The sequence below is a fragment of the Babylonia areolata genome, chromosome 34 (genome assembly GCF_041734735.1).
Source record: "Babylonia areolata isolate BAREFJ2019XMU chromosome 34, ASM4173473v1, whole genome shotgun sequence".
Lineage (NCBI taxonomy): Eukaryota > Metazoa > Mollusca > Gastropoda > Neogastropoda > Buccinidae > Babylonia > Babylonia areolata.
The window spans coordinates 9,491,919-9,514,467 of record NC_134909.1 but is presented as its reverse complement, the minus strand read 5'-3'; the positions used below and the strand labels follow the sequence as shown (position 1 = coordinate 9,514,467).

The following is a 22,549-nucleotide window of genomic DNA, read 5'->3' as shown; positions in this document are numbered from 1 at the left end:
TCTCTCTCTCTCTTCCTCCTCTGTTGTTCAGTCTCTCTCTGTGGTGGGGGTGGTGGGGTGGGGGGGTCTCTCTCTTCCTCCTCCTCTGTCGTTCAGTCTCTCTCTCTCTCTCTTCCTCCTCTGTCTTTCAGTCTCTCTCTCTCTTCCTCCTCCTCTGTCTTTCAGTCTCTCTCTCTCTCTCCATCCTCCTCTGTTGTTCAGTCTCTCTCTGTGGTGGGGGTGGTGGGGTGGGGGGGTCTCTCTCTCCATCCTCCTCTGTTGTTCAGTCTCTCTCTGTGGTGGGGGTGGTGGGGTGGGGGGGTCTCTCTCTCTCTCTCTCATCTGGTGGTCAGGGCCCGGTCAATGTCACCCTCTTCTTTCTCTCCCTCCCTCCCTCTCTCTCTCTTCCTCTTTTTTCTCTCCATCTCTCTCCCTCATGATTTTCTCACTCTCCTCTTCCTGTTCTCTCTCTCTCTCTCCCTCCCTCATGATCTCCTCTTCTCTCTCTCTTTCATCTGGTGGTCAGGGCCCAGTCAAGGTCATCCTCTTCTTTCTCTCCCTCCCTCTCTCTCTCTTCTTTCTCTCCCTCTCTCTCTCCTCCTCCTCCTCTATCATGACCTCCTCTTCTCTCTCTCTCATCTGGTGGTCAGGACCAGGTCAAGGTCACCCTCTTCTTTCTCTCCATCCCTCCCTCTCTCTTCCTTTTCTTTCTCTCCCTCTCTCTCTCCTCCTGTCCCTCTCCCTCTCTCTCCCTCATGATCTCCACTCTCTCTCTCTCATCTGGTGGTCAGGGCCCGGTCAAGGTCGCCCGCCTCGTGGGCCATTGCCATGACGGCGCGGTGCCGCTCGAACAGACCCGTCATGTCCGTGGGCCGGACGCTCTGAGGCCTCTCCAGCTTCCCCCCTTCTCCCTCGTCCTGCAGTCTGGCGTCGGCTAGGTTCTCCACAAACATCTCCGTCAGGAACGATCGCAGCTCCTCCACTTTCTTGTCTGGGGGTGGGAAAAAAAAAAAAAAAAAGAGAAAGAAAAATGTAAATCATTACATGGTCCGTGTTCTTTTTCCATTGTTGCGTCGCTTGACATACATCAAAGTGTCAATAATTCAAGGCTGATGCTAATACAATGCTTATTATTTGTTATGGCATTGCATCACTATCAATGTCTGATAACTGCTTTCACCCTGACCATGACAAAAAAAGTGAATTAAAAAAAAAGAAAAAAGAAAAAAAGGAGATACAGATTAGGAATATTTCAAGTCAAAAAGTTGGAAAAAAAAAGAAGATAAAAAAAAAGAAAAAGAAGAAATGGATTAGGAACAAATATAACGATTAGAAAAGCTGAAAAAAAAGAGCACCATTCCCACCATCACCCTCCAACCCCTTCCCAAAACAAAAGAACAAAACAATGAAAAACCACAAAACCCCCCCACAAAAACCCCCTCCCTGCACTGACTGTAGAGGTCCTTGAGCAAGTCACACAGTGCACTCCCTCCCCCCAATCCCCACGGGCAAGAAAAAAACAAAACAAAAAAAAACAACCTTCCCCCTACAAAAAACACAACCCCCTTAACAAAAAAACCCCCTCCCTCCCTGAACTGACCAGAGAGGCCCTCCTCAAGAAAGGTGCGTCATTCCCACCCTCACTCAGCCCCCTCCAAATACAAAACAAGAAACAAAATAAGAACCCCCCCCCCACCCCCGCCCCCCCCAAAAAAAAACCACCACCACCACCAACAAAAATATCCCTCCCTCCATTCACCAGAGAGGTCCTTTTTCAGGAAGATGCATCATTCTTACACACAGCTCCCTAACTCTTCCAACCCCCCCCCCCCCCCCCCCCCCCAAATAAAACCCCAAACAAAACCCCACAAAAAACACCCCCCCCAAAAAAAACATAAACCCCCACCCACACAAAACCCCCCAAACAAAACCCACAAAAAACGCACCTCCCCCAAAAAAAACACAACCCCCGCCACACACACACAAAACCCCAAACAACCCCCCCAAGAAACGCACCCCCCAAAAGACAGAAAATCCCACCCTTACCCACTCCCAACTCATCCCCCACACCCCTTAAAAAAAAAAAAAAAAAAAAAAAAAAAAAAAAAATCACACCCTTACCAGCCCCTCTTCCAACCCCCCCCCCCTCCTCCCAAAAAATAACAAAAAAACCCCACAAACCCCCCCACCCCACCCCCAAAGAAAAAAACAACAACCCCTCCCTGCACTGACCAGAGAGGTCCTTCTCAAGGAAGGCGCACCACTGTCCCCGGAGGTCCTCCAGGCTTGCCGTGTCGGCCTCCAGCCCCGACTGCGCCAGGAAGGCCAGGGACGGCAGGATCTGGTTCCGCATCAAGGTCAAGGCCTCCGACACGTCCGCGTCCGTCTCAAACTGCTGCATGGCCTCTGCGTTCACGTGCTGTCACCACCACCACAAAACCGCCCATCAGAGAGTCAAAAAGTGTCAGTTTAATACAGACGAACAAACTTGTTTGGTATTCAGGGGGGAAAAAAACAACCAAGAGAGTGAGAGAGCGAATGAACAACTGAATGGAGGGAGGGATTCAACTTCTTCTTTTTTTTTTTTTGAAGGTAGAAAAAGCAGAAAGAGTAAAAGAATCAACAAACGGATGGACATGTGAAGACTCTTATTTTATTAAAGTGAAAAAAAAAAACCAACCCAAAAACAACAACAAAAAAAAAACCCAACCAAGAGAGTGACAGAACAAACGAACCAATGGACAGAGGGATGAATAAACAACTCCCATTTTTTTTCATTATGGGGAAAAAACAGCCAAGAGACTTCAGAGAGTAAAAGAATAACAAATGAACAGACAGACAGACGTCACAGAGAGACGTACAAACTAACGTTTTTCTTAAGTGCGGGGAAAAACAACAACCAAGAGAGTGAGAGAAACAAACAAATGAACAGATAGATGGACACATTTTTTTCTTTTGTGGGGAAAAACTAAATGAAATATGACAGTGAGAGAACAAACAAATGGACAGACATACAAAATGAATGGACAGATACACAAACTAACTTCTTTTTTTTTTTTTTTTAAATTGTAAGATAAAAACAACCAAGACGTGGAGTGATGGCCTAGAGGTAATGAGTCGGCCTAGGAAGCGAGAGAATCTGAGCGCGGTGGTTCGAATTACGGCTCAGCCGCCGATATTTTCTCCCCTTCCACTAGACCTTGAGTGGTGGTCTGGATGCTAGTCATTCAGATGAGACGATGAACCAAGGTCCCGTGTGCAGCATGCACTTAGCGCATGTAACAGAACCCACGGCAACAAAAGGGTTGTTCCTGGCAAAATTCTGTAGAAAAATCCACTTCGATAGGAAAAACAAATAAAACTGTACGCAGGGGGGGGGGGGGGGGAAGAAAAAAAAGGTGGCGCTGTAGTGTAACGATGCGCTCTCCTTCGGGAGAGCAGCCTGAATTTCACACAGAGAAATCTGATGTGATAAAAAGAAATACCAATACAAAAGAACTAACAAACTTATTTTTTCATCGAGGAAGGAAAAAAAAAAAAAAAAAAAAGACAAAGTGAGAGAAAAAAAAATTAATGAACGGATGGACAAACGAACTTTTTTTTTTTTATATTTAGGGGGAAAATGATTTGTTAAAGTATATCTGCTTCTTTGCTCAAGTGGGCTTTTTGTATTTGTTTAATTTTTGAAGCCACTCTTTCTTATTTACATGGTGTGTGTAAACGATACTCATGTATAATGTTAAAAAAAAAAAAAGAACCAAAAAATCCAAGAAGAAGCTTGTTTTCATCCTGCCATCATGGTGACATTAAAAAGAGAGAGAGAGAGAGAGAGAGAGAGAGAAACAGGAGACACTGAGAGAACAAATAATCGGTAAGATGTACAAACTTTTTTTATTTAGAGGGGAAAAATAAACAACAGAAAAAAAACAAGCACACAAAGCTTGGTTGTTTTTTTTATATTGCCCCCATAGTGTCATTACAAAAACAACAACAACAGAATGGACAGACAGATGTAAAAGCTTTTTCACTAAGGGTAAAGAAAGTAACCCCCACGAACCCCTCCCAACCTTCTTCTTCTTCTGCGTTCACTCGTATGCACACGAGTGGGCTTTTACATGTATGACCGTTTTTACCCCGCCATGGAGGCAGCCATACTCCGTTTTCGGGGGTGTGCATGCTGGGTATGTTCTTGTTTCCATAACCCACCGAACGCTGACATGGATTACAGGATCTTTAAAGTGCGTATTTGATCTTCTGCTTGCATATACACTCAAAGGGGGGGTTCAGGCACTAGCAGGTCTGCACATATGTTGACCTGGGAGATCGTAAAAATCTCCACCCTTTACCCACCAGGCGCCGTCACCATGATTCGAACCCGGGACCCTCAGATTGAAAGTCCAACGCTTTAACCATTCGGCTATTGCGCCCGTCAGCCCTCCCAACCAAAAACCACAAAGATACACACACACACAAGAAGTGCAGAAGGGGTGGAGTTCAGGTGGGTGAGGGATTGAGAGGGGGGTGCAGGGGCTAAGTGGGGGGTGGGTGGGGGGGGGGCGGGGCGCGGATGAGAGGGGGGAACCGAACCTGCAGGCAGTTGTGTCGGAAGAAGGAGATGAGTCGGTTGTCGATGCCGGCCAGGTCCGACAGCCCGCTGCAGGCCGAGCGGTTGTGAAGCCACGCCTGGTTGAAGTAGGGCAGGGCCTCTGTAAACCTGCACACACACCACAACAGTAGTATAGAGACCATCTTTGGGCCAACGGGAAACTGAGAGCTGTATTGTCAATGCTTTCTCCAATGCAATGGGAAATCATACACAGCTTAGACTTTTTTTTTTTTTTTTTTTTTTTTTTGCTGCCCCATCATCTGTACCGTTTCAGTGGCATTACTCCCACGCCGCTCATTTAGATTCCCCCATACACGGTCACACCCGGGTTCGTCCGTCGCAGTTCCAGCGTCGGCAGTCCACAGGGAACCATCGATGTTAGGTCACCAGGAGGCCACACACCAGAGGAGACCCTGCACTGCTGCTGAGTCACTTCGGTGGTGTTCAGTGGTGCCTGTTCTGATTTTACGTACTTAGGACACCACCTACTAAGCCCCCTACTAACGACAATAATGGCTTAGTCGCGGAGCCAGACTGAGTGAGCGTCCCTCCCAGAGTGGAGACCGCCACCACGTCCTTCAAACAACAGCCCCCCACGAAACCACCGACACTGATGACATTCACAGCTTAGACTTTTGTGAAGGACTACGACTCTCAAACTTGGAGGTGAATTTGCACTGGCTCTTAGTGCTGCAGCCTTGGGGACTAACTGGCCTTTGGGAACCATCCCCAACGCCGACTGTCCTGGAACCTTCTTGGCCGAGAGAGTGGGGGATGAAACTTGGGAAAGACACTCTCCACTATAATCAAATTTCTAGCCCAGATAGTCGTGACAGCAGTTACCTCCTCTGCTGTTCTGATGGTCATAGTTGGACATGACTGACTATCATACATATATTGTATAGAGACAGCCGTCTCTACAAAAACCGTGTGGTCCCAAAACGGCTGTCTCTATACTACTACAAACATCCTTTTTGACTCACTTGTGTAAACAAAGTGAGTCTATGTTTTAACCCGGTGTTCGGTTGTCTGTGCGTGTGTGTGTGTGTGTGTGTGTGTGTGTGTGTGTGTGTGTGTCCGTGGTAAACTTTAACACTGACATTTTCTCTGCAAATACTTTGTCAGTTGACACCAAATTTGGCATAAAAGTGGGAAAAATTCAGTTCTTTCCAGTCATCTTGTTTAAAACAATATTGCACCTCTGGGATGGGCACAAAAAAAATCAAAAAAAAAGAAGCCTAATTATATGCAAACTGCATTTACTGTTATATTTATATTTTTTGTATTCTCTGAACTTGGCACTCTGACCTCTTATTCTGACACGACAACAAGAGGAGTCATTATTATCATTTTTTGTTCAAACAGGAACTTCTTTTGCTAAGCATGGAATTTTTATTTATTTTGCAAACGTTTTGGTGCAGATAGTAAACAAGGGAAATTACTCTGTAATTAATGCTAGGGAACTTAATTTATCACAAGTGAGTCTTGAAGGCCTTGCCTCTCTTGTTTTTTTTCTTTTGGGCTGCTCTAAAGAGATGCCAACAACCCCTGTCAAGTGTTTGTAGGAACAATCAGGAAATTTGGAAGGAAATTTTGTGAATTTGGTTGGAACACTCGAGACTCTGAGCCAAACCAGGAAACATACATTTTATCATCAAGGCATACAATCACTTGGGCCTGCCTGCAACATGGTTTAACTGTTATCGGAGGCTGTTTGAAATTGCTACATTAGGTCTGTTTTCAACTGTCCAGTCTCGTAACAGTCTTACTGGTGCTCTGTTTATGCTTGTTCCTTCCTTGCACTCCACAGCTTAATCCAATGGGCACAGACGCTGTTTGACCGAGACGCAACTTGATTCAATGGTAACACACACACGTGAGACCAAGGTTAGTAGTGACTGCCTAGCCTTGTGATTGATAGAGCGTCTGGGTACTGTTGCGTCTGGGTACTGTTACGACAGGAGTCACATGCTATCTAGTCCAAAATGAACTCGTCGGAACAATTCTGACACTGGCGTAACGTCGATAGTAAGCTTTCCTTGTAGTAAGCTTGCAGACCTTGTACAAGTGACACAACCCTTACCTTTCCTTGTAGTAAGCTTGCAGACCTTGTACAAGCGACACAACCCTTACCTTTCCTTGTAGTAAGCTTGCAGACCTTGTACAAGCGACACAACCCATACCTTTCCTTGTAGTAAGCTTGAAGATCTTGTACAAGCGACACAACCCTTACCTTTCCTTGTAGTAAGCTTGAAGACCTTGCTCAAGCGACACAACCCTTACCTTTCCTTGTAGTAAGCTTGCAGACCTTGCTCAAGCGGACACAACCCTTACCTTTCCTTGTAGTAAGCTTGCAGACCTTGTACAAGCGATACAACCCTTACCTTTCCTTGTAGTAAGCTTGCAGACCTTGTACAAGCGACACAACCCTTACCTTTCCTTGTAGTAAGCTTGAAGACCTTGTACAAGCGATACAACCCTTACCTTTCCTTGTAGTAAGCTTGAAGACCTTGTACAAGCAACACAACCCATACCTTTCCTTGTAGTAAGCTTGCAGACCTTGTACAAGCGACACAACCCATACCTTTCCTTGTAGTAAGCTTGAAGACCTTGTACAAGCGACATAACCCTTACCTTTCCTTGTAGTAAGCTTGCAGACCTTGTACAAACATGTGCACTGCTTGCCGGAAGTGATGGTAACGCCGATGCCAGTCCTGACGACAAAACCACAACCATCACTGTCAGCTTCACTTTCAAGGAGGTGTCAAGAGTGTGTGGTCTGATCTATACATGCCACACATCACATCTACTGCATAAAAACAAATAAAAAAAATAAAAAATAAAAAAAAAAGGACCCAAGGTACTGATCAGGCCTCGAGTCAGAATATTCAGATTCAAGGAAATGTCGAACTGGGCAGACTGGCCCACATGCATGCTATACCACACACCCTCAGATAAGCCTGCCTGCCTACTCATCTGTCGGCAGGGGAGCCATTTTGTGCAAACTGTCATACAAGTGTAACACTCTGTACAATGAAAAATACTTAATACCATGGTAAACACATACTGGGGTCTAAAACCTGGAGAAAAAAAACAAAACAAAACACCAACAAACCACACACATTTGTATTTGTGTTTGTATTTATCTTTATCGTCACAACCAGATTTCCCTGTGTGAAATTCAGGCTGCTCTCCTAAGGGAGAGCACGTCGCTACACTGAGAATGCCACACACTTTTTTTTTGTACTTTTCCTGCGTGCAGTTTTATTTGTTTTTCCTATTGAAGTGGATTTTTCTACAGAATTTTGCCAGGGGCAACCCTTTTGTTGCCATGGGTTCTTTTACGTGCGCAAAGTACATGTTGCACACGGGACCTTGGATTATCGTCTCATCCGAATGACCAGCGTATGCATGTGGACCAGTCTGCGCACGCACGCACACACACACGCACGCACACACACACACACACGCATTCACACACTCACACACAGAGGCACATACACACAGGCAAAGTCTGGAGCGAATGAATCCACATGCACACTGACAAAACTACCATTAAAACACTGACCTCATATTCCTCGTTAGCATGACCGGTGGAATCCGAATTGGCCTTCTTTATCTGGCTTATCTTTTCCCAAGAAGACAACCTCAGCTGTTTTTTCCTGGAAACAGGGGGGAAAAAAAAAACCCAACACATGAGCATCAACAGTATAGTCGAGACTGTTGCCTCTGTATGCACACAGACATCACTGTTCAGTTCATTTTCATGACAGAGTAAACAGGGGAGGGAGAAAAAGAAAAAAAAGGCACGGTGTGTCTGCGAATGGTGTTTGGGGGACGGCTGATCGGTGCTGATTCCTCCCGCATTACAAAAAGCTGATCCAGCTATTCCTTGGTCAAGAACAGAACCATCAAAAAAAAAAGAGGTTACCTCATATGGCATACAATATACTGTATTCTTTTCAAATGATTGTGGAAAGAAGTTAGTGTGTGCTGGGAAAAAGCGAGAAATGTGGCACAGTGATTCTGACTATAAAAAAAAAAAAAAAAAAAAAATGTTAATCTATCGTCTGATGTTGTGGGTGCTACATGGCCGCAACGCACAGCTTGTCTTTGAATAATTATGTCTTTTTCTTTCTTGTTCCGTTTTGCTTGTTGTTTGCTTGCTTTTTGCTTTTTCTCACTTACCTACACCATTTGCATTTTCTGTTATTCATCAATGCTACTGGGTAAATTAAAAATACATTCAAAAAAGAAAAGAAAAAAGGAACAGAACCATCTGCATGAACTTTCAGATCATATCTTTATTATCTTTAATAATAATAATAATGGTACTTATATAGCGCTGAATCTTGTGCATAGACAAATCTAAGCGCTTTCGCACCAGTCATTCTCACGCACGCATAACTCTAAAACTGGAGAAACTAAAAACACGGAAGAGGCAGGGAAGGGAGGCTATTTTGGGAAGAGGTGGGTTTTAAAGCCTGAACCGGACTATAAATGGCGGGCGATTTGAATCAAGCCAGTTTCTCACCAGAGTCTGACACTGTGACGTCGGTGAAGGTTTATTCAAAATAAAAGCCTAATAAAGCTACGGTTTGGCTTCATTTATGGCAGAGAGCGAGATTTGCCTAGCAGCTTCCAATCTAGACCTGAATTGACTTTGGAAAGTACAAAATGTGTCAGCTACACGTAATACAAAATTTGAATGCAGAGAAAAGGGGCGGAGCTAGAGCCGTTTGTGTTTGCGCTAGACGTGTCTGTCAGATAAAAATAGCACCAGCACGTGGTACTGTCCGGTGAGAATTGGAAAGCATGCAGACAGCCCCTCGACGTTGGCAACCGTAAACGACCACATTGTGTGGCAGGAGTACACGGATATCTTTCTCCGCTAACAGTGAGTCGGTCTTTGTTTTGCTTTCACCTCCCACATGTTTACATTTCTACCGGACACGTGCTCGCGCTTTTTATAGATAAACTCCGCCCCTTTCCCTTTTATGGATAGGCTCTAGTGCGCATGCGCAACCGAAACCTTGCTCTCGGGAGTTAAGACTTTAAGGCCAGACTTGAAAGAGCTGAGTGTGGAGACTTGACGAAAGCATACACGGCTTTTTTTTTTTTTTTTTTTAACAAAAATAACTACTTTTTTTCCCTGCAAATTTGTCAGGCTAGTGTCAAAGATGGGATTTTCTCCATTCCCACGATCGAACGGTTGAGAAGGATGGGTTTAGCAGCAATTAAGTTTCATGTCAACATCTGATTCACTGAGGATGCCTTCAATAAAAGTACTGACAGACTTTAAAAGACTGGATTGTTCTGAGTGACCCTTTTCGAGAAATCATTGCCCAACTTAAGATCTCTCTCTGCCTCCCTCAGACATACACACTTCTTCTCCCTCTTTGTTATATGTCTCATTCTACACTCTCTCTCACACACTCACACTCCCCTCCGCCCCCTCCCCCACCCCTCCTCCACCCCCATGTTGTTGGTGTGACTCATTCTCACACTCCCCTTCCCCCTTGTATTCGATAAGTCTCATTCTCACACTCCCCCTCCTATTCAACGTGTCTCACACTCCCCCTCCTATTCAACATGTCTCACACTCCCCCTCCTATTCAAAGTGTCTCACACTCTCCCTCCTATTCAAAGTGTCTCACACTCCCCCTCCTATTCACGTGTCTCACACTCTCCCTCCTATTCAACGTGTCTCACACTCCCCCTGTATTTGGTGTGTCCCACTCCCACTCCCTTCTTACTTAGGCGTGTCTCCCACTTAATTCAAACACCTTCTGACTCTCTCACTCACACACACACAAAACCCCCTCCCCCCCCAAAAAAAATCCCCCACCCCACCCCAAAACCACCATTTCCTTTACCCTTCTCCATGCTGACTGACTGACCCCCCAGAGTGGGTGGAGGGTGGGCAGGCCCCCAGCCCCCACCTCTAGACTGACCTGGGGGTGTGACCGCCCCCTCCCCACTCCTCCTCCACCCCACCCACCCCTCCCCCTCCCCCACCTCTCTCAGACCTACCTGGGGGTGTGGTCGAGCAGGGTGAGGTAGGCAAACTGCTCCAGCAGCACCCGGTGGAGGGTGGGGTGGCTGGCGGAGTTGCACAGCAGGTAGACCACCATGTGGCAGAGCCGCACATCCTCCCGCGGGAGCCGGTGCCCCACCGTCCCCGACAGGTCCCGCAGACGCTTCAGCTCGCTCGCTGCCGCCTGGTGGTTTTTGGGCAGAGGAGTTGGGGGTGTGGGGGTGGGGTAGGTGAGGGTGTAGGGGGGTGGAGGTGGGGAGAGGGGTTGTGGGGGATGGTGAAAATGGTGTGAGTCGATGGTTGCGGTAGGGCAGGCGTGGTTGTGTTTTGTTGTGTTTGTGTTGTGTGTGTGGCTGTGTGATGTTATGGTTTGTTGTGTTGTGGTGTGGCTTGTTGTTGTGGTGTGGTGTGGTTGTGTGGTGTGGTGGTTGTGTTGTGTTGTGGTGTGGTTGTGGTGTGGTGTTGTGTTGTGTTGTGTTGTGGTTGTGGTGTTGTGTTGTGTTGTGGTGTGGTGTGGTTGTGGTGTTGTGTTGTGTTGTGTTGTGGTTGTGTGGTGTGGTTGTGGTGTTGTGTTGTGTTGTGGTGTGGTTGTGTGCCTATGTGGTGTGGTGTGGTTGTGTCGTGTGTTGTGTTGTGTGGTGTAGAGTTGTGATGTGGTTGTGTGTTGTTGTGTGCCTTTGTGGTGTGGTTGTGTGGCGTTGTGTTTTGTGTGATGCTGTGTTGTCTGGTGTGGTTGTGTGCCTTTTGTGGTGTGTTGTGTTGTGTTGTGGGGTCATTAAATCTGCATTGACAAACGCACTCTCTCCCTCTCATCCATACACTCACCTCAGAAAAAAAAACCCACACACACTCATCTTACACTTACCACAAACAATCATCTCTCTCTCTAACACCCATACAATCAATACTTTCCTCTCTCTTTCATTCATACACTCAACACACACTCATCAATATCCCTCATCCATACACTCAACACCAGACTTATCTCTCTCACCTATAACACACACTCATCAATATCCCTCATGCATACACTCAACACAAGAATTATCTCTCTCACCTATAACACACACTCATCAATATTCCCCATTCATACACTCAACACAATACTTATCTCTCTCACCCATAACACACACTCATCATTATCCCTCATCCATACACTCAACACAAGACTTATCTCTCTCACCTATAACACACACTCATCATTATCCCTCATCCATACACTCAACACAAGACTTATCTCTCTCACCTATAACACACACTCATCATTATCCCTCATCCATACACTCAACACAAGACTTATCTCTCTCACCTATAACACACACTCATCATTATCCCTCATCCATACACTCAACAAAAGACATTTCTCTCTCACCTATAACACACACTCATCATTATCCCTCATCCATACGCTCAACACAAGACCTCTCTCACCTATAACACACTCATCAATATTCCCCATCCATACACTCAACACAAAACTTATCTCTCTCACCTATAACACACAATCATCATCATCCCTCATCCATACACTCAACACAAAACTTCTCCCTCTCTCCCATAAATCACCACAGGCATCGCTCATCTCTCTTTCACTCATACACTCACCACAAATTTTATCTATCTCCTTCACCCATACACTCAACACAAGCACTCAACTCTCTCTCATATGCGTGCCAAAAATACCTCATCTCTCACTCACGCACACACACACACACAGCCCTCAACTGCCCCCTCACCTGGGTGAGGGCGGATGCTGGTGAGGTCTCAGCTTCCAAGAAGTGGGCCACGTTCTCCACGGCCCTCACCGTGTCAGGGAACGACAGCTGTGCGTGGACGTTGGGCAACGACGGCGGCAGGGGCGGCTGACTCATCGGAGGCGATGCCGGCACGTCTGCACACGCAAACACAAACACATGAAACAAATACAAATAAAGAAAGAAACAAAGAAAGAAACAATAAACCCCGAACCCCCCCCCCCCCTCCCAAAAAAACAACAACAACAAACCCACGTATGAATAATCAGACAGGAACAGGTGTACATTGTAAATCCTGGTTATGTATTTTTTTTTGTTTTCTTGACAACACACGTGAATGATGCTTGGAATTTGGATGAGTGTTCTCTATTTCTTTTTGGAGAATTATTTGTTGTAATGTATCACACACACACACACACACTTGAGCAACCAAAAATACAGACATCTCCATGAGAGTACTTAAATACTCATTGAGACTGCCCATGAAACAGAATAGTCAACTGTGAACACTTTATTATGATACAGCTTTACGCATACTTAGAATAATACTTACTCAACGGAAACTGTGCAGAAATGGGAACATTTATGCGAAAAAGACCAGAAAAAAAAAAGAAAAAAAAGAACTGGTGTAAAGATAACCCAGGACCATGACCCTCAAAGCCCTATCCAATCAGAACCCCGACTCCAAAAAGTCCCCAACCAATAGTATCCTGACCCTAAAAGTCCCCCCCCCCCGCCCCCCCTGCCCCAAACCAATCAGTATCATGACCCTAAAAGTCCCCCCCCCCCCCCCCTGCCCCCAACCAATCAGTATCATGACCCCAAAAGTCCCCCACAACCAATCAGAACCCTGACCCCAATGGTCCCTAACCAATCACTATCCCGACATCCCAAAAGCCCCCCCCGCTAAAGACCCTATCAGTCCCTCCCACACCCCAACCACCCACCCTCTCAATCAGTACCTCAGCCCCAACAACAACCTTAACCACGCCACCCCTCCCCAAACCCCAAATTCACTCAATCAGTACCTTAACGCCAACTACACCAACCTCAACCCAATCAGAACCCTGACCCCAAAAGCCCCCCCAACCCCAAGACCCAATCAGCACCCCCCCCCCCACCCCATCTCCCAAATTTTCTCTATTAGTACCTTAACCCCAACTAAACCAACCATAACCAATCAAAACCCTGACCCCAAAAAGCCCCCCCCAAGACCCAATCACCCCCCCATCCCCCCCCCCCACATCCTCACCAGTCCCCCACACCACCTTCGACTCCAAAATTCTCTCCAAATCAGTACCTTAACCCCAACTACACCTGACTTTAACCAATCTGAACCCTTATCCCCCCCCAAACCCCTCCTTCAGACAGTCAGGACGACTCACTAGGTTTGTGCTGGGAGGAGGAGGCGGGGGCGACGGCAGAAGGGCCCTCGCTGTCGCCCGTCACCCATCTGCGGGCCTGGTCCTTGTCCCAGTCGTCCATCTCCTGAGCGAAAGCCTTGTTGTCGTTGGCAACCTCCGCTTGTAGGTGCCGCGGCAGCATCTCTATGGACTCCAGGATCTGGGTCACACTGCTGGAAGCGGAGGCCTCCGCCCTCTCTGGCGGAGTCGGACCTGCAGGAGTCAGACAAATCAAATGAAAAAATTATGGTCCTTAGAGCCTCATTGCAACAGAACACAACACAATGAAACACAACACAACGCAACAATAACACAACACAACACAACAGAATGCAAACAACAGAACACAACGCACCACAACACAATGCAACCCAACCCAACCACAACAAAACAGAGACGCAACCCCCCCCCCCCCCCAAACCAACAGAATGCAACCCAACCCAACCACGACACAACAGAATGCAACCCAACCCAACCACAACAGAATGCAACCCAACCCAGCCACAACAGAATGCAACCCAACCCAACCACAACACAACAGAACGCAACCCAACCACAACAGAATGCAACCCAACCCAGCCACAACAGAATGCAACCCAACCCAAACAGAATGCAACCCAACCCAACGAAACCCAACCCAACAGAATGAAACCCAACCCAACCGCAACAAAACAGAATGCAACCCAACCCAGCCACAACGCAACAGAATGCAACCAAACCCAACACAACAGAATGCAACCCAACCAAGCCACAACTCAAAGCCACAGAACCCAACCCCAACACAACAGAACGCAACCCCAACACAACAGAACAGAACGCAACCCCACCCCACCCAACCACACCACAACAGAACCCAACCCAACCCAAACACAACACCCCCTCTCACCTGGCAAGTGCTGTATCCGTGACCGGTCCACATACATCAAGCAGTAGGCGCTGGCGTTGTGGTACCCCCCCACACTCTCCCTCTCCAGCTCCTCCCACGAGGACTCCGACACGGTGATGTCGTTGAACTTGAGCCAGGAGGAGCGACCCTGGTCGTAGATGAAGGCCCAGTAGTGGCCGCTGGCCGCTTGGCCCTCGTGTACCAACACCGCATGCAGGTGGTAAGGGAACTGAGAGAGAGAGAGAGAGGTGGACACGCTTTTTAAAAAATTTTTAAATTTTTTGTTTATCTTGTGAGATAAATCTGACCACATACAGCTGTGGTAAGGGAACCGAGAGAGAGAGAGACAGGAAGAGAGAGAGACAGACAGAGAGAGACAGAGACTCAGAGACAGAGATTCAAGATTCAAGATGGTTTATTCAATCAAGGCCATAGCCCCATATGAACAGGGGGCAACAACAAAATTTTGTTTTGTATGTGTCATTGTAATTGTTAATGCAAACAGTGCAGCATATTCCATAACAAGCTCCAATAAAACTAGGATATAAGTATCAGAGAGAGAGAGAGAGAGAGAGAGAGAGAGAGAGAGAGAGAGAGAGAAGAGGCAGACATGCTTTTCATCAGTCGACATCTTGTGAGAGAATCTGACCACACTTCATGAAGGTGTTGTACGGGAACTGAGAGAGAGAGAGAGAGAGAGAGAGAGAGAGAGAGAGAGAGAGAGAGGCGGACATGCTTTTTTAATTTGTGGACATCTTCAGATCTTGCGAGAGAATCGGGCCACATGCACCTGTGGTAAGGGAACCGAGACAGAGAGAGAGAGGGAGAGAGAGAGAGAGAGAGAGAGAGAGAGAGATAGAGAGAGAGAGAGAGAGAGAGAGAGAGAGAGAGAGAGAGAGAGATGCTTGTTATCTGTAGACATCTTGCGAGAGAATGTGACTACACCATTATGGGTGGTAAGTGAACTGAGAGAGGATAGTTGGAGCCAGCAGACTGGGGGTGACCAGATTTGGTTGGGGTGACAATGCCTCTGATAACGCATCAGCACGAGTCCCTGATATTCTGAACATGGAAAGGACCCTCTCGATGAACGTGCAGTGGGTCTTAGGGGCCTCTGATAATGCATTAACTCTCTCCATACGAACGGCGAAAGAGACAACGTTAACAGCGTTTCACCCCAGTTACCATCATCAAAATATTGCAAGTGGAAGGCTCTTATACTGAAGAGGTGAATGTTGACAAAGAATACCACAATTCTGATGACGGAAGCTAAAGGTTGGGTCATTCAGACACCCACTGGACATCCAAGGGGTCTGTGTAGAGGAGAAGAGAGGACTGGCCGTACTGGCCGTAACACGAGTTCCTGACACTGAACATGGAAAAGACCCACTGCACGTTCATCGAGTGGGTCCGTGGGAAATCTGACATGTATATTAACATTAACAATGACATGAAAAAAAGGAGTGATATTTGTGTATCGGAGCTTCAGTCTGATGTTGGGATAGTCTGCTATGAAAAAACAGAGAGACAGACAGACATTGACAGAGACAGAAAGCAAGACAGACACAAAGAGACAAACAGAGAGAAATCTGACACATTTCGGTGACATAAAAAAATGAGTGAAATCTGTGTATCGGAGCTTCAGTCTGATGCTAGGATTGTATGCTACAAAAACAGAGACAGACAGACACAAATAGACACACACACACACACAGAGACACAGAGAAAGACAAACAGACACAAAGAGACAGAGAGAGAGAGAGAAAGAAGAGAGACCAAAGAATGAGACAATAACAGACACACACAAAGAGAGACAGACACAGAGAGACAGACAAGAGACAGAAAGACACAGACAGACACAGGGAAAGAGAGACAAGAGACAGACAGACACAGAGACAGACACAGAGGCAGACAGACACAAGGGACAGACAGACACAGAGAAAGAGAGACAAGAGACAGACAGACACAAAGGACAAACAGACACAGAGAAAGAGAGATGAGACAGACACAGAGAAAGACAAGAGACAGAAAGACACAGAGACAGACACAAGGGACAGACAGACACAGAGGCAGACAGACACAAGGGACAGACAGACACAGAGAAAGAGAGATGAGACAGACAGACACAGAGACAGACAGACACAGAGACAGACAGACACAGAGAAAGAGAGACAAGAGACAGAAAAACACAGAGACAGACAGACACGAGGCAGAAAAACACAGAGACAGAAAAACACAGAGACAGACAGACACAGAGGCAGACAGACACAAGGGACAGACAGACACAGAGAAAGAGAGATGAGACAGACAGACACAGAGACAGACAGACACAGAGACAGAGAGACACAAGGGACAGACAGACACAGAGAAAGAGAGATGAGACAGACAGACACAGAGACAGACAGACACAGAGACAGAAAAACACAGAGACAGACAGACACAGAGACAGACAGACACAAGGGACAGACAGACAAGAGGCAGACAGACACAGAGAAAGACAAGAGACAGAAAGACACAGAGACAGACAGACACAAGGGACAGACAGACACAGAGAAAGACACAGAGACAGAAAAACACAGAGACAGACAGACACAGAGGCAGACAGACAAGAGACAGACAGACACAGAGAAAGACAAGAGACAGAAAGACACAGAGACAGACACAGAGGCAGACAGACACAAGGGACAGACAGACACAGAGAAAGAGAGATGAGACAGACAGACAGACACAGAGACAGACAGACACAGAGACAGAGAGACAAGAGACAGACAGACACAGAGACAGACAGAGACACAAAGAGACAGACAGACACAGAGACAGACAGAGACTGACACAGGGAGAGACACACACAAAGAGAGGGGCAGCACACTATCCAGCTCACTTTCTGCATGGACTCGTCGGAGTACATCTTGGCCAGCTTTGTTTCCAGGCTGGCTATCATGGCCTGCAGTTCTGGAACCAACAGCATGTGTCACATCAGCACAAAGTGTTGGGAGTGGTTCGAGCAGACAGACCAACAGGTAGACAGACAGACAGACACACACACACAAACACAGACACACTATGGCTTGCAGTTCTAAAACCAACAGCATGAATCACATCAGCATTAAGTGTTAGGAATGGCTCGAGGAGACAGACAGACAGACACACAGACAGACACACAAACACAGACACATTATGGCTTGCAGTTCCAAAACCAACAGCATGCATCACATCAGCACAAAGTGTTGGGAGTGGCTCGAACAGACAGACCAACAGACAGACAGACAGACACACACACAGACACATTATGGCTTGCAGTTCCAAAACCAACAGCATGCATCACATCAGCACAAAGTGTTGGGAGTGGCTCGAACAGACAGACCAACAGACAGACAGACACACACACACACAGACACATTATGGCTTGCAGTTCTGAAACCAACAGCACGCGTCACCTCAACACAAAGTGTTGGGAGTGGTTCGAGCAGACAGACCAATAGACAGACAAACAGACAGACAGACACACACACACAGACACATTATGGCTTGCAGTTCTAAAACCAACAGCATGTGTCACATCAGCACAAAGTGTTGGGAGTGGCTCAAACAGACAGACCAACAGACAGACAGACAGACACACACACACACACATTATGGCTTGCAGTTCTGAAACCAACAGCACGCGTCACATCAGCACAAAGTGTTGGGAGTGGCTCGAGCAGACAGACCAACAGGTAGACAGACCAACAGACAGACAGACAGACACACAGACAGTTCTGCAGTTCTGAAACCAACAGCATGTGTCACATCAACACAAAGTGTTGGGAGTGGCTCAAACAGACAGACAGATACACACACAGACACACAAACAAAGACACATTATGGCTTGCAGTTCTGAAACCAACAGCACACATCATCAGCACAAAGTGTTGGGAGTGGCTCGAACAGACAGACCGACAGACAGACAGACACACACACACACACACAGACACACAAACACAGACACATTATGGCTTGCAGTTCCAAAACCAACAGCATGAATCACATAAGCATAGGAGTGCCTCGAGGAGACAGACTGACAGACACGCACACGCAAAGAAAGACACATTGTGGCTTGCAGTTCTAAAACCATTTTGTCTTACATATGTATATTCTAGCCAATGTTGTGTGAAAATGTGTTGACTTCGTACATATTTTACATCAGTTAGTCTTAAATTTGTATATTTTATTGTAAAGCGCGGTGAGCCTCTTCTGAGGTGTAGGTACTGCACTATATAAGCCTGTATTTTATTATTATTATTATTATTATTATTATCATTGTTATAAACCAACAGCATGAATCACATCAGCATAAACTGTTGGGAGTGACTCAAGAAGGCAGACCGACCGACAGACAGACACAGAAACACAGACATTTTGGCCTGCAGTTCTAAGACCAACAGCATGAATCACATCAGCATAAACTGTTGAGAGTGACTCAAGAAGGCAGACCGACCGACAGACAGACACAGAAACACAGACATTTTGGCCTGCAGTTCTAAGACCAACAGCATGCATCACATCAGCATAAACTGTTGGGAGTGACTCAAGAAGACAGACCAACAGACCGACCGACAGACAGAAACAGACATTTTGGCCTGCAGTTCTAAGACCAACAGCACACCATCATATCAGCTGTAACTGTTGTGAGTGGCTCGAGAAGGGAGACAGACAGACACACACACAAAGACAGACAGACAGACAGACAGACACACATAAATTATGGCTTGCAGTTCTAAAACCAACAGCATGCATCACATCAGCATAAACTGTTGGGGGTGGCTTGAGGAGACGCACACATTCACACACTCTCACACACACAGATATCATGGCCTTCAGTTCTGAAACCAACATCATGAAACCAAGCACACCTCAGCATAAACTGTCGGGAGTGGCTCGATCATACACACACACATGCACACACATACACACACACACACACACACCATGGCCTACAGCTCTGATACAAAAAGCAAGCACCACAGCAGCACAAACTCTTTGGAATGCCTCGAAAACACACACACACACACACAAACATCAAATACAACCTATGAACAGACCAGGATCAGGATCTTTTTTTTCTCTCTTTAGTCCCCCTTCTACTAGACCTCGAGTGGTGGTCTGGGCGCTAATCTTTCTGATGACACAATAAACTGAGGTACCTTGCGCAGAGTAACACTTAGCACACGTACAAGAACCCACAGCAACACACACACCGAAACAAGACAGTCTTAGTCAGCTGCAAGCCTGAAAACCAACATTGCAATGTGTAACTCCACACTTTTGAGCTGTGGGCTTTTTTATATATATATATTTTTTTAGTCAGACTCTATTCTGAAACCAATTACACGCAGAACCAAAATGTTCTGATCAAGACACTCTGGGCCCACACAGTACAAAAGCACATGGGATACAACTCTTTTAGCCGCCTGAAGCTTGTGAAACTGTCAGCGCTTGTAACACGTATACACTGCAGTATTTTACTTGTTCGATCCCTTTACAACCAAGGCTTCTCTCTGTCCCGCTTAACCGACCTTCTCACCACCCGTCCATCCCAGCTACCTGCCTTCACCTCACCTACCTTCCAACCTTACCTGTGTTCCAACCTCATCTACCTGTCCACTAAACCCATCCTTCCCAGCTACCTGTCTTCACCTCACCTACATTCCAACATTCCAACCTCACGTACATTCCAACATTCCCACCTCACCTACCTTCCCACGTCACCTACCTTCCCACCTCACCTACATTCCAACATTCCCACCTCACCTACCTTCCCACGTCACCTACCTTCCCACCTCACCTACATTCCAACATTCCCACCTCACCTACCTTCCCACCTCACCTCCCTTCCCACCTCACCTACCTTCCAACCTTACTTACATTCCCACCTCACCTCCCTTCCCACCTCACCTACCTTCCAACCTTACTTACATTCCCACCTCACCTACCTTCCCACCTCACCTACCTTCCCACCTCACCTACATTCCCACCTCACCTACCTTCCCACCTCACCTCCCTTCCCACCTCACCTACCTTCCCACCTCACCTACCTTCCCACCTCACCTACATTCCAACATTCCCACCTCACCTCCCTTCCCACCTCACCTCCCTTCCCACCTCACCTCCCTTCCCACCTCACCTCACCTACCTTCCCACCTCACCTCCCTTCCCACCTCACCTCCCTTCCCACCTCACCTACCTTCCCACCTCACCTCCCTTCCCACCTCACCTACCTTCCAACCTTACTTACATTCCCACCTCACCTCCCTTCCCACCTCACCTACCTTCCAACCTTACTTACATTCCCACCTCACCTACCTTCCCACCTCACCTACCTTCCCACCTCACCTACATTCCCACCTCACCTCCCTTCCCACCTCACCTACCTTCCCACCTCACCTACATTCCCACCTCACCTCCCTTCCCACCTCACCTACCTTCCCACCTCACCTACCTTCCCACCTCACCTACATTCCCACCTCACCTACCTTCCCACCTCACCTACCTTCCCACCTCACCTACATTCCAACATTCCCACCTCACCTCCCTTCCCACCTCACCTACACTCTAACATTCCAACCTCACCTACCTTCCCACCTCACCTCCATTCCAACCTCACCTACCTTCCCACCTCACCTACACTCTAACATTCCAACCTCACCTACCTTCCCACCTCACCTACACTCTAACATTCCAACCTCATCTACCTTCCCACCTCACCTCCATTCCAACCTCACCTACCTTCCCACCTCACCTCCCTTCCCACCTCACCTACCTTCCCACCTCACCTACATTCCAACCTTACTTACATTCCCACCTCACCTACCTTCCCACCTCACCTCCCTTCCCACCTCACCTACATTCCAACCTTACTTACATTCCCACCTCACCTACCTTCCCACCTCACCTGAATTCCAACCTCATCTACCTGCCCACTTAACCCATCCATCCCAGCTACCTGCCTTCACCTCACCTACATTCCAACCTCACCTACCTTCCAACCTCATCTACCTGCCCACTTAACCCATCCATCCCAGCTACCTGCCTTCACCTCATCTACCTTCCCACCTCACCTACATTCCAACATTCCAACCTCACCTACCTTCCAACCTCATCTACCTGCCCACTTAACCCACCCATCCAAGCTACCTGTCTTCACCTCATCTACCTGCCCACTTAACCCATCCTTCCCAGCAACCTGTCTTCACCTCACCTACATTCCAACCTCATCTACCTACCCACTTAACCCATCCATCCCAGCTACCTGTCTTCACCTCATCTACCTTCCCACCTCACCTGCATTCCAACCTCATCTACCTTCCAACCTCACCTACCTGCTCACTTAACCCATCCATCCCAGCTACCTGCCTTCACCTCATCTACCTTCCCACCACCCATCCTTCCCACCTTTACTTGGTGTTAAATATGGATAGACATTTAAAATACATAACGACTGGATTAAGATTAAGTATTTCGGAATTCGCGGTCCATCATTATAGATACAGAACATGTAATGATAACAGTTTAATTTGTCGATAATGTAAAGACTCACAAGACAATGAGATACAGTTTGTTCTTTGTTGTCCATCTTTTAAGAACATTCGAGAAGAATTCATTCCACCTAAATATTATTGACAACCTACATTGTTTAAACTGAACTTACTAATGTCATCAACCTTTCCTGAAACTGTTCGAAAAATTTTCTCAATTTTCATATAAAGCTTTCAAATTCTGAGAAACTGTAACTTCATGACAGCATTTTATTGTTCTATATACTGAAACATAGCACTGCTTTACATATATGTTCGTTTAATTGAATATTTGGATGTTAACATGCATTACAATGTGATGTTTGCCTAC

General features: G+C 46.8%; 1 protein-coding gene across 1 annotated transcript in view; it reads right to left on the bottom strand.

The window, feature by feature from the left end:
- Window positions 1-266: 266 nt before the first annotated feature.
- Window positions 267-22,549, bottom strand: part of LOC143277463 (ubiquitin carboxyl-terminal hydrolase 25-like) — a 52,790-nt gene continuing 30,507 nt past the window's right edge. Inside the window, exons 15-24 of the mRNA XM_076582298.1 lie at window positions 17,547-17,617; window positions 14,666-14,894; window positions 13,762-13,992; window positions 12,359-12,513; window positions 10,619-10,806; window positions 8,154-8,247; window positions 7,220-7,299; window positions 4,567-4,693; window positions 2,212-2,398; window positions 267-970 (exon numbers count right to left, since the gene is read on the bottom strand). Coding sequence (XP_076438413.1) covers window positions 756-970; window positions 2,212-2,398; window positions 4,567-4,693; window positions 7,220-7,299; window positions 8,154-8,247; window positions 10,619-10,806; window positions 12,359-12,513; window positions 13,762-13,992; window positions 14,666-14,894; window positions 17,547-17,617 — 1,577 coding nt within the window. The 3' untranslated portion in view covers window positions 267-755. The remainder of the gene's footprint in view (window positions 971-2,211; window positions 2,399-4,566; window positions 4,694-7,219; window positions 7,300-8,153; window positions 8,248-10,618; window positions 10,807-12,358; window positions 12,514-13,761; window positions 13,993-14,665; window positions 14,895-17,546; window positions 17,618-22,549) is intronic.